At 57.1% G+C, this 11,279-nt stretch overlaps 1 protein-coding gene across 1 annotated transcript; it reads right to left on the bottom strand.

Moving 5' to 3' along the window:
- Nucleotides 1–2,055: 2,055 nt before the first annotated feature.
- On the bottom strand, nucleotides 2,056–10,306 carry IFITM10 (interferon induced transmembrane protein 10). The gene is made up of 4 exons (XM_036765326.1): nucleotides 10,127–10,306; nucleotides 9,721–9,861; nucleotides 8,200–8,619; nucleotides 2,056–2,205 (listed from the first exon to the last, which is right to left on the bottom strand). The coding sequence occupies exons 1-4, from the start codon at nucleotides 10,304–10,306 to the stop codon at nucleotides 2,056–2,058; spliced, it is 891 nt and encodes a 296-aa protein (XP_036621221.1).
- Between the last annotated feature and the right edge of the window lie 973 nt (nucleotides 10,307–11,279).

The raw sequence follows: 11,279 nt of genomic DNA, 5'->3' as shown, positions 1-11,279 counted from the left end.
CCCCCCCACCCTCATCCCATCTGTGGCCAAGCTCAGACTGCCCAACCCATCTGCGTACCCTCACACACGCCCATCGCCTTCAATCTTCCAGAACCATGGGCTGCCCAAGCTGAAGCTGTGGAGTTCCTGCCACAAACCTGGCTTCCCCCAGCCCAGCTAGAGGCTGCTGCCCTGATTTGTCCCTAGAGGAAGGTTGGCCTCTGCTCTTGACGACAGCACCAGTGGCTTCAGAGGGACAGAAGTGTCTCCCCAGGAGTCAGCTAGCCTCAAGCCCCTTCCTATTGCCTTGACCTTCAGCACTCGTCATACCCTCAATACTTCCCAGGTTCAGCCAGCATTCCAGCCAGGGCCATGAGGGCTTCCTGGGGGCCCAGGTAGATGAGGCTCTGTGGACAGAGTGGGGGAAATAGGCAGCAAAGGGAGAGGGTCTGCCGGCTGCTCCTCCATCCTGCCTTGGCTCCTGAAGGTGGGTTGGTAGAGCTAAATTGAGCAGTCTCCCCCAGGGCCTGGGGATTGACTTTTCTTTAGATAAGTTATCTCTCACTGCCATTATCTATCTCATGCCCCCTGATGGCCTGTCAAACTCAGAGTCATAGACTTGTCTTAGCTGGGAAGGACCATGGAGCCCTGCTCACCCTCACTGGACAGAGGGAGAACCTGAGACCCAGGGGAGGGCAAGGACTTGTCCACAGTCACACTGCTAATAAGTGTGAGCCAACTCTCACTACAAAATCAGTGCCCTTCTGCCCCCCCAGCTCTGCTCAAAAAAAAAAAAAACACAGGAGGAGAGGGGTCCGTTCACAAAGAGAGCAAGACACAAAACCCAAGCTGTGGCTGGTTGGAGAAGCAATGAGCCAGCCAGGCAGATGCACAGGAACAGGCATGGACACACACACACACACACACACACACACACACACACACACACACACACACACACACAATTTCAAGTCACAGTGTTTGAGTATAGTAACATTAGGTCACAACAACCTTCCAGCCTGGTTTGTCCTCTGCATGTAAGTCAGGTCTCCCCAAGCAAATTCGTAGCTCTCTGAGGGCAAGAACCACTCTGCCCACAGCACTTGGTGAAGGACTGGGCAACCAGTAAATGCTCTGTAAATCCTTGATTTGTTATTAGTAATTAGAGCGCTCTAATTAACTGGGTGAGCCTGGCAAAGTCACTTTCTCTTTGGGGACCTGTTTCCTTGATAAACAGGGAGCCCAGCACCAGACATGCACCCTACCCTCCCAAGCACATCCATCAGATTCATTGGATGACTTCAAAGACATGGGAAGTCCCTGAAGGCTGGGAAGAGGGCGTGAGCCAGGACTAGACCTTGGGAGCTCTCACATCCCCTCATCTCCAGCCCCAACCCCAGAAATCAGGCTTTTGAGGAGCTGGGCAGAGGCATTTCATTGGAAAGACACCAGATCTCAGTAGCTCTAAGCAGGGTGATGGTCTGGAGAGACTGGTGGGCAGGTAGCCCGACCAGCCAGCAGTAACTACCATCCTGCCCTGCCCCACAGCAGCCCTGGCTTGGTGCTAGGTGCTGTGCCCTTAGGAGTGGGGAGGGGGTTTGCAAGGGCTAGGGAGCAAAAGTGCTGACAAGCCAGGCTGTTGATTGCTGGGGTTGTGGGTGTAGCTGAAGCACTAGCCCAAGGAGAAGGTTGGGGTGAGGTCTTGGGCTAGGAAGGGCCCCATCTAGTGGGTGGGACAGAAAGCATAACTGCCTATAATCCACCTCTTCCCCTCCCCTTGTTTCCTGGTATATCCTGGTGGCCCTCAGCCCTGCTTCAGCCTGGGCTCAGCAGGCCTGGGAGCCACATGGAAGATTCAACAGGGCTCCCACCCCACCCTGACTTTCCCCAGCTGTTCCTCCCTGGCTCTCTCTACCCTTCCCACTCCCCTCCCACCCTGTCCCTTTTATAGTGAAAATAAATATTTTAAATGATCAATTCCCTGTAAAAAACATCCAAGCCAAATGCTCTTCTCCCCGACAGTTCAGGTCAGCAGGACGGGGGGAGGCAAGGGACAAGAGCCTCCCTGCACCCACCTCAGTAGTCATTGAGGGGGTACCGCAGGAAAATGAAGATGAGAACTAGGCAGAAGGCGGCCAGAGCTGAGCTGGTGATGTTGAAGAGACGAGCTGTCTTGGCATCTTCCACAGCCCCATTCAGATCATTCAGTAGTTTCTTGTCCCGAACCTGAGGCCAAAAAAGAAGGGAATGAGGCTCTACCACAGAAGGTGGGCTAGGAAGGAAGTGCCCAGGCAGAGCTGGAGCCTGCTCCCATGGCCTCCTCCCAGAGCCTGGCACACTGGAGATTCAGCTTCTCTCATTTCCTAATGGTCGCTGAGCTGCCCCCCTGAGCTCTAGGGAGGAAAAGTCTGTCTGTCTGCCCTGGCTGCCTGTCCATTCATCTGTCTGCCTGTCTCACTGCCCATCTGTCTGTCTTTCTACCTGTATTTCTGACTATCTGCCTGTCCATCTGTCTTTCTGCCTGTCTCTCTGTCTGTCCATTCATCTGTGTGTCTGTCTGTCTGCCCATCTGTCTGCTCATCTGTCTGTCTTTCTACCTGTCTTTTTGCCGGTATGTCTGTCTGTCCATCTGTCTTTCTGCCTGTCTGTCTGCCTATCTCTCTGTTTGTCCCCCTCTCTTTCTTTCCACCACTGCTGTCAGTTCATACCTGGCCTTCCATAGCCTTTACTCTCCCCAGATGCTCCTGCCCTAGGAGTGGCTGCCCACCTGTTCCCTTTCTTTTTTCAAACAGGCATTGCTGGCCTTTGAAAGGAACAAGTTCATTGAGCCCAGAGCTGTGAGGTTATGGGATCCCAGCCCAGGGTTTCAAATGGCAACTCTGCTACTAATTGGCTGTACAAGTTCAGACAAGCCCCTTTCCCTCCCTCCCTGGGCCTCCCTTTCATCATCTATCAAAAAAAAAGGCTTTGAAGTCAGAGGTTCCTAAGATACCCTCCAAACTCTCAGCCTCTCAGTCTTGGTCTCTTGGGTTGTCCTCATCACAGCCTTCCCTAGAGCTCCTCCCTGGTATGGGATCAGAGGACCCAGGTCCTGTAGGACTCAGAGTTACAACCCCTTCATTTTACAGGCAAGAAAACTGGAGCCCAAAAAGGAGAGGGGATAGTGGCTTCACAACTGTGTACTGGCCTTCTCCTACTCTAGCAGGGCTGAGACTTGAAGCCACCCCCCCTGATTCCATGTCCATGACACCAAGCAGTCATGCCAATGCTCTGCAAACTTAATGGGATAGGGAAGGAGGGAAGAACCAAATCTTTGCCTTTTAACAGGGACCTTCTAGAGATGATAGCATACCTCATTCAAGGCCCAATGGAGAGGTGCTAAGGAACAGATGACCTTGAGGACTACCTGCTCCCCCTCATTTAGGCCCCCCACTCTCAGGGCCTTGAGTCTGACTCAGGGGGCCAGTAGGATCCCCTCAAGGACAGTCCACTTTCTGTGTTCTCTCCCTAGCCTGGCCTCTAGAGGCTAGAATCCTTGCAGCTCTTACTAGGCAATCTTTCCTCTAGAAAGAGCTCATATTTCTCCAGCTCATGGCCACACTTGCAGTATTTTATGTAATCCTCACAACCACCCTGGATGGTTGTGCACTCCAGCACCGTAAGGCTCCTCATTTTACACATGGGGAGACTGAGGCAGGCAGTGATTAAAGTGACTCGCCCACTGTCAAACAGCCAGCAAACATCTGAGGCAGCCGCCAAATCCAGTACTCTATCCGCAGTGCCATCCAGCTTCCCCCACCTAATGCCTCCTGCGACTCCCTCTGTACCAATAAAGCTAGAGGGAACTCCAGCCCAGTGTGGAGGAAGGGATATTTTCTAGCTGGCCAAGATTCCTCTCAGTTCTGAGAGAACTAACATCTAGAAAACTTGGTCTTACCTTAGCCTGTATCCGCCCTCTTGCTTCCGGTTCTGCTGTCTGGGGCCAAGCTGATCAAGGCTAGCCCCTCTTGCTTTCCCAAGATACCTCTGATGCTCACTAACTCCAGGTACTTGATGTGCCTGAGCACATTAGTGCAAAGTGGTGACACTAATAATCAGTGTGAAGTGATAATAACAACAGACCTGTAGTTACAACTCTGACTTTAAAAACAGACGTCACCGATTCCCAACCTCACTCTACAGAGGAGGTAACTGGAGCCCCAGAAGGGGTCCTACACAAGTCCTCTGACTCAGCTTACGTGGCTGAGGGCTCCCTCGGGTTGTTCAGGAGAGCATGGGCTGGACAGCTCCACCTGCCACGGTCCAGGACCCGGGCCTGAAGGGACATAGCCCTTCTCTGGCCACGAGGTGGCGCCAGAGAACAGCACATAGCCCTCTTCCAGCTGCTCGGCCTTGGCTAGGCTACCTGCAGGCTATTACCTGAGCCCCAAAGCTGGGCTGCTCCTGGGAAGTCAGGACCCCAGAGCCCTGCAGCACGTCCCCCAGGAGGAGTGGGACCTGAAGGCCAGAGAAGGGCAAGGGGCTTGCCCCGTGTCACCCAGTCAGGAAATGGCAGGCCCAGGACTAGAATGACCAGTTCAAGGGTGGTAGGCATCCAAAAGACAGACGATCTAGTCCTACCACCTCCCCCACTCCCCCCGCCCCCCCCCAACACAAATGAGAAAACAGAGGCTCAGAGAACAGAAGGCGCTTGCCTAAGGTCACACAGCAGGCAAGGGAGAGGTGGAGGATTTGACTCCAAATGAAGGGCTCTTTTTACTGAATCAAGCTGGTTTTTTCCCCTTGGCTCTGTGGAGGCAGGCAGAGCAGTGCTGGCTTTTATGACACTGCCCTGAAGAAGGTCTAGGCTTTCCTTGAAAACAGGGATGGATGGGGTTGGGGGCAGTTCAACGCTGCACATTCATGGATCCCACAATGTGTCCCTGCCCTGCCAGCTAGCCCCGCCCCCACCCCGTGGGGTCTGGATCCTGGCAGTGGGAGGACCCCTGAGGCTAGAGATGCCCTGGGGTAGGGCATGAGCCCAGAATTTGAGGGCCATTCGGGGGAGCCTAGGTGACATACTAAACAAGCAATAATCTTGTGCCTCCCCTTCTTGTCCCAAATCCTGCACTGTCCAGGAATCTATGACCTAGCTACAACCCTGGCTGCCAGGCAACCTGTGCCTGGCCCACCAGATGGACCCTGCCTGGCCTGAGCCAGCCTTCTTGGCACAAACTCTTTGGAGAAGGAAGGGCAGGTTCTGGTCACCGTCCCCCTCCCTGACAGGAGCCTAGACTCAGGCCCCTCTGGGGAGCTGCCCCCTTGAGGAGCTGGGTCTGGGGAGAGCCCAAGGTCATCCAGCAAGTCGGTGGTAGAGCCAGACCCCCTGGTACACTGGTACCAGGCGCTGTCCATCCATGGGAGCTTCATGCTCCAGGGCCAAGGACAAAAGAAGACCCTGCAGTCATCACGGACAAATTCAGAGGAGAAATTCTCTACCCAACCGACTGTGGGCCCTCCCAGGCAGGAGGAGCAAGCTGTTTTGCTCCCCATCCTGCCTTCCACATAAGGTTGGCTGGCGTACAGGAGCTTTATGGATGGTTCACCAGTGTGGGAGGGGAAGGGAAGGTCTGGGCAGACTGAGGATGGTGGGGACAGGCCAGGCCGAAGGGAGGTGGATGGGAGAAGCTGGGGGGTCTTTGGCCTTCCCTCCCCTAGGTTTTAAAGCTAGCTCCTTTAATCTACTCTTGTGCTGTCCCTTCCTTCCTGTCTCCATCCCCCCCCCACCCACCCCTCCCTCCCACACACACACAGTGATGGGAGGGAAATGATGAAGGACCACAATTAGGGAAATGGAGCCGGGCTGGCAAGCTGGGCAGTCCAGTTCTAGGGAAAGTGATGAGCTGGCCCATCCTGAGCCAAGGCATGTGGGCCCCCAGTCTGTGAGAAGGATGGGGGGGATGGGAAGACAGTGGCAATGTCTGAGCTTGTGAGGACCAAACCAGAGCACTCTACGGCCAGAAGGCCATTCTGTCCCCCCGGCCCACGATGGGCACAGAGCACTCTACGGCCAGAAGGCCATTCTGTCCCCAGATCCCACGATGGGCACAGAGCACTCTACGGCCAGAAGGCCATTCTGTCCCCCCGGCCCACGATGGGCACAGAGCGCTCTACGGCCAGAAGGCCATTCTGTCCCCCCGGCCCACGATGGGCACAGAGCGCTCTACGGCCAGAAGGCCATTCTGTCCCCCCGGCCCACGATGGGCACAGAGCACTCTCTACACTCAGAAGCATGTTCTATTTGTCCTTTTAGATGGTGACAGTGGTCACAGGAAGTCTTCCTTGGGCCCAGCCATAGGCCTCCCCACTACAGCCCAGACCATGGCATGAGCCTGGGTTCACATAGCAGCACTGCTTACTAGCTCTGTGGGCAGCCCATCCAGGGTCAGGCTTCTTCCCTTTCTGGGCCTGGGCTCCCATTATCTCTGACCCTTGGATTCCATTTAGTGATCCTTGGGGCTGGTGACCGGCCCATGAGGCTTCGGGCTCCCTCCTCCCTTCCCGGTCACCAGGAGCCAAGGGCAAGATGACAGAACGTCTCATTTGTGCCTGTGCTGGCCACACCCTGGCTAGGCCAGAGGTGGGGGCTAGCCTTAGGGGTCAGATGTGACTTCCAGTCCTGCTTGGCCCAAATCCCTGGATGACCTAGACACGACCCTTCCATTCTTTGCCAGAAAATCCTGTGCAGGTGGCCAACCAGCCTTGCTCAACCCCTGGACTGTCAGCTGAGCCCTGGGTTGGAATCCTGCCACCAGTGCTTAGGACTGTGGGACTGCCTCTCTGAGGGATGCTTTCTTCACATGTAAAATGGAACCCCTCAGACTAGGGGGATCATCAGGGGACCCAAGGGACTGGGTTTGAAGGTCTCACTCGACTCTGATGTCCGCCCTCCCCCTAGCTCTGGCATTCTGCATTCTGTGTTCTGAGGTTCCCTCCCAGCTCTGATATCCTGGGTTCTGGGTTCCAAGCCCTTCCCCTAGCTCTGGCATTCTGCATTCTGTGTTCTGAGGTTTGTCCCAGCTCTGATGTCCTGGGTTCTGGGTTCCAAGCCCTCCCCCTAGCTCTGGCATTCCTCATTCTATGTTCTGAGGTCCCTCCTAGCCCTGACATCCTAGGTCCTGGGTTTTAAGCCCTCCCCGTAGCTGACACTCCATGTTCTGTGCTCCATGGCCCCTCCTAGCTCTGCCATTCCACGTTCTTGTTCTAATGTTTTATAACTCCTGGTTTTCCCTCCTGGGTCCCTTGGGCCACATTCTACACCTACTGTAGCCCCCTCTGTCCTGCCCCCTGGGCAGCTCTGGGCAGAAGTGGCTGGTAGCCCCATTAGTCTGCTCCCTCCTAGCCCAAGCCCCAGATCAGAATGTAGCATGGCCTCTTGTTCTGTCCTGGCTCTGAGTGCCAGCTCCCTGTTTCTCTAAGCCCTGCTTTTCAGCCAGCCTAGAGAACAGTCTTCTCAGGAATACACCTGAGGCCCATCTGTAGCCTCACCCCCTGCTGAGCCCTGCGTAACCCTAACCCTAAGCCTTCTAGGGTCATTCCCTCTGCCACCACCCCAGCTATCATCTTCATGAGAAGGAGAGGGAAACGGTGACACCTAGCTGGCCACAGCCCATGCCCCCTTACCCAGCCCTTACAGACTGGCCAGAGAGTACAGCAAAGGGCCCCTTTGGTGCCCACTCAGGGGGCTGAGGCCTATGATTAAGCCAGGGCTGGGGAGGGCCTCACCCTTCCTGAGACAGCTAGACAGAAACCAGTACCAAGTGTTTGTCCAGATCCCTGTTCCTGGTGGGGAGGGGGATGGTCTTCCTACCCTGCCCGGGGCTGTGGCCATCCTGAAACTTTCCTTCCCTCAGACTCTCCAGGTGCAGCCCTACCATGTCTCTTGGTGACCAACTCTACCCCTGGCTCAGCCTGAAACAGGCAGAAAGCTGCATACTGCAGTCAGGGATCACGGTACCGAGTGAGCCGGGGATGGAGAGACAGGGACAGGGAAGGGTCTGGGGCCCATCCTGGCTGGAGGAGGGATCTGGGCAGAGGATGCCCTGGCAGCCTGGGTCACCCCCACTCCCCTGATCCTCGCTCCTTCCTCTCAAGCTCTTTTCCATGATCCATGTATGAGCCCTGGCCTCCCTCTCCTCCTAGGCCCCAGCTTGAGCCCTCAGGCCCCAGACCCTTACTCACCTTCAGGGAGTAGGCCAAAGCAATGAAGCCCAGACAGCAGAAGTTGAGGTAGACAAAGTTGAAGATGGACCAGAGGTAATAGTCATTGACCTCCGTGGTATCGGGATAGATTTCAATGACGGTGGTGGGGTTGGTCATGGTCTTTTTCTCTGCCGAGTGTTTGCCGGGTCCCGAGCCTGTGCCCGTCCGGACACTGTCAGCCTTGCAGCCCTTGGCCTCCATCGGACACAGGGTGGGGGCCGGGCCCTGCGCAGCTGCTGAGGCGGCTGCCGAAGACTGCAGGGCTGGGGGCTTGGACACACAGGCAAAGCAGCCCTTCGGGGGGACACCTGGAGGCCGGGGGATCCAGAAGGCCCCGTCCAGGGGACAGGACGGGGTCACCCGGGCTTCCTGAGGGCCCTCCGTGATGCCGGCTGGGGGTCAGGTGTGGAGCTGAGGACTGGCCTGGGCAGCCCTGTAAGAGCAGGAAGGGTGGGGCAAGAGGAGGGGAAGGAGAGGGAAGGAAGACAAAGCAGAATTCACACTCAGGGCCAGGGCCTGGCCCAGTCCAAAGGGGGCTCCCTCCTACTTTCCCTCCCTGGGGGCCATCTCCTCTTCCCTTAGGAGCCCCCAGCCACTCCAGCAGCACCTTCAGGCCTCCTCCGCCCTGGCTGAGGTCATCATTACCTATCTCCCTGTCCAGTGATCACTGTGCTACGAGCCAGCACCCAGCCCTGGCTGGCCACCCCAGGCCTGCACCACAGACACCACCATCCCTCCCACTCTGCTCTTGCTCCCACCTCCCACCAGCATGCTCAGCTGCCAAAGGACTTTGCGGTCCTTTGCCTTCATATCAGTGTAGGGGGCTTTCCATGACTTTGGAGTTTCTCTCTCTCTCTCTCTCTCTCTCTCTCTCTCTCTCCCCACACACACACACCTCACAATACACCATCAGATTCACACTGTCCCCGGATACACAATGACACAATGATCTATATATTTGGCACACAAAACCACACAGATCCACTGAGGACATCCTTAGATACATACACACACACACACACACACACACACACACACACACACACACACACGCACGCGCGCGCACACACACACGCACACGCACACACCCCTTACAATGATATCTTCTGATCCAGGCAATGCCCTCCCCAGCCACGCGAACACACCACCATATGTTCAGACACAGACCCCCCCACATCCCTTGTCACACGCAATCCCTCAGCAAATGCACACTGGCGTAACAAAAACATAAAGGTGCCCCCCAACAGTGACACCAACACTTCCCCTCCCCACGGACAACACTCTCAGAACACTCACAGTGACACCCTCCTTGACAGTGAGACCTCCCGGGTTGGGCACGCAAACACACACACACACACACACACACACACACACACACACACACACTCACACTCACACATGCCTGAACAGGGAAGAAACATCCATCCCCTTGAGGGACCCTAGCCCGGGGCGTCGGGGGAGGGGGAGGCCGGCTGATTTCCCCCCAACAAACCCACCCACCCCCTGGCGCCCGGCGTCCAGCGTCCGGAGTTTGCGCCTGGGCCTCAGTCCCTGCCTCCCAGGCCTCCGGAGCCTGGGGCTGGCGGCTGCCGGTGCACTCCCCGAGACAGTTAGCGAGCGAGCCGCGGGCTGACGGACCGTCTGCGGCAGAACCGGCACCGCTCCCCTCCTCCCTCCTCCCTCTTCCCTCCTCCCTCCTTCCCTCTGGCAGCCTTTCTGCTGAGCCCTCCCACCTCCCCGCCGGGCTGCCCGAAGGCTCCCTCCCAGGAGCTAGGACCCGTCACCTGTCAGCGAGCTCCGCTCAGGGGACCAGGGACTGAGCAGCGACCGCGGGGGCGGGGGCTGGGCCCCAGAGCCACGGCTAGAGCAGAGGGAGGCGCTTCTCCGCCCCCGCCGGCCCCCGCACCCCACCCCCCTCCCCTAGGCCTGTGGCAACACTGCTCAGCTCCGCAATCAGGGCCGGCCCGAAGAGCAGCAGCTGTGCCTGGGACCCAGGAGGGGCGCTCGCCCTACGGGCAGCCCCAGCCCTACACGGCCGGCCGCGACCATCATCCTGAGCCCCATCCCCCCTCCTCCTGAGCCCCATCCCTCCCCATCCTGAGCCCCATCCCCCCTCCTCCTGAGCCCCATCCCTCCTCCTCCTGAGCCCCATCCCTCCCCATCCTGAGCCCCATCCCACCCCATCGTGAGCCCCATCCCCCCTCCTCCTGAGCCCCATCCCTCCCCATCCTGAGCCCCATCCCTCCCCATCCTGAGCCCCATCCCCCCTCCTCCTGAGGGTCATCCCTCCCCATCCTAAGCCCCATCCCTCCCCATCCTGAGCCCCATCCCCCCCCATCCTGAGCCCCATCTCCCCTCATCCTGAGCCCCATCCCCCCTCATCCTGAGCCCCATCTCCCCTCATCCTGAGCCCCATCCCCCCTCATCCTGAGCCCCATCCCTCCCCATCCTGAGCCCCATCCCTCCCACATCTCGAGCCCCATCCCCCCTCATCCTGAGCCCCATCTCCCCTCATCCTGAGCCCCATCCCCCCTCATCCTGAGCCCCATCCCCCCTCATCCTGAGCCTCCACCTGTCCTCCATCCCTGACCCCCACCCCTTCCCCCTCTCATTGATCTCCTCTCTGCACTCTCACCACTCATCTATGAGTTCCAAGGGTCATATCACTTCTCAGCCTCAGTTTCTTCCTCCATAAAACAAAATGATTGGATTCAATGACTTCAGAGGCCCCTCCCCACAATAGTTCTTGCTCTTAATCCATGTTTTCCTCAGTGACCTTGAACCCTCCCCCTCTTCCTGAGCCCTCATTCTTTCTCATCACAGCCCCTTATCAAGCTCCTACCTCTTTTACCGACTCCCATCCCCTTCCCTGGGCTCCCAGTTAACCCACCCCTAGGAGCTCAATTGCCTCCCCTGTCCAATCCTCTAAAATCCTTTCCAGATTTAAATAGATGGTCCTATGTTTGTCTGCCTGGCCTTGAGTGCCACTTGGATGGAGGGCCCATGTTTAGCCCTTATCTGGCAGCAGTTCAAATGATAATCAAACTTTGGACACCCAT

This window comes from Trichosurus vulpecula, chromosome 6, assembly GCF_011100635.1.
Source record: "Trichosurus vulpecula isolate mTriVul1 chromosome 6, mTriVul1.pri, whole genome shotgun sequence".
NCBI classification, from domain to species: Eukaryota; Metazoa; Chordata; class Mammalia; order Diprotodontia; family Phalangeridae; genus Trichosurus; species Trichosurus vulpecula.
Note: the sequence above shows the minus strand (reverse complement) of the source record. Positions and strands in the feature narration are given on the sequence as shown.

Bases quoted from the DNA above. Each gene is read 5' to 3' on its own strand.
- IFITM10 (XM_036765326.1), bottom strand. From the start codon at position 10,306: ATGGGGCTCAGGAGGAGGGGGGATGGGGCTCAGGATGATGGTCGCGGC. The intron at 9,862-10,126 runs GTGCGGGGGCCG...GTTCTGCCGCAG, and splicing joins GCCTAGGGGAGGGGGGTGGG to ACGGTCCGTCAGCCCGCGGC. The intron at 2,206-8,199 runs GTGAGTAAGGGT...TTTTGGCCTCAG, and splicing joins CTTTGGCCTACTCCCTGAAG to GTTCGGGACAAGAAACTACT.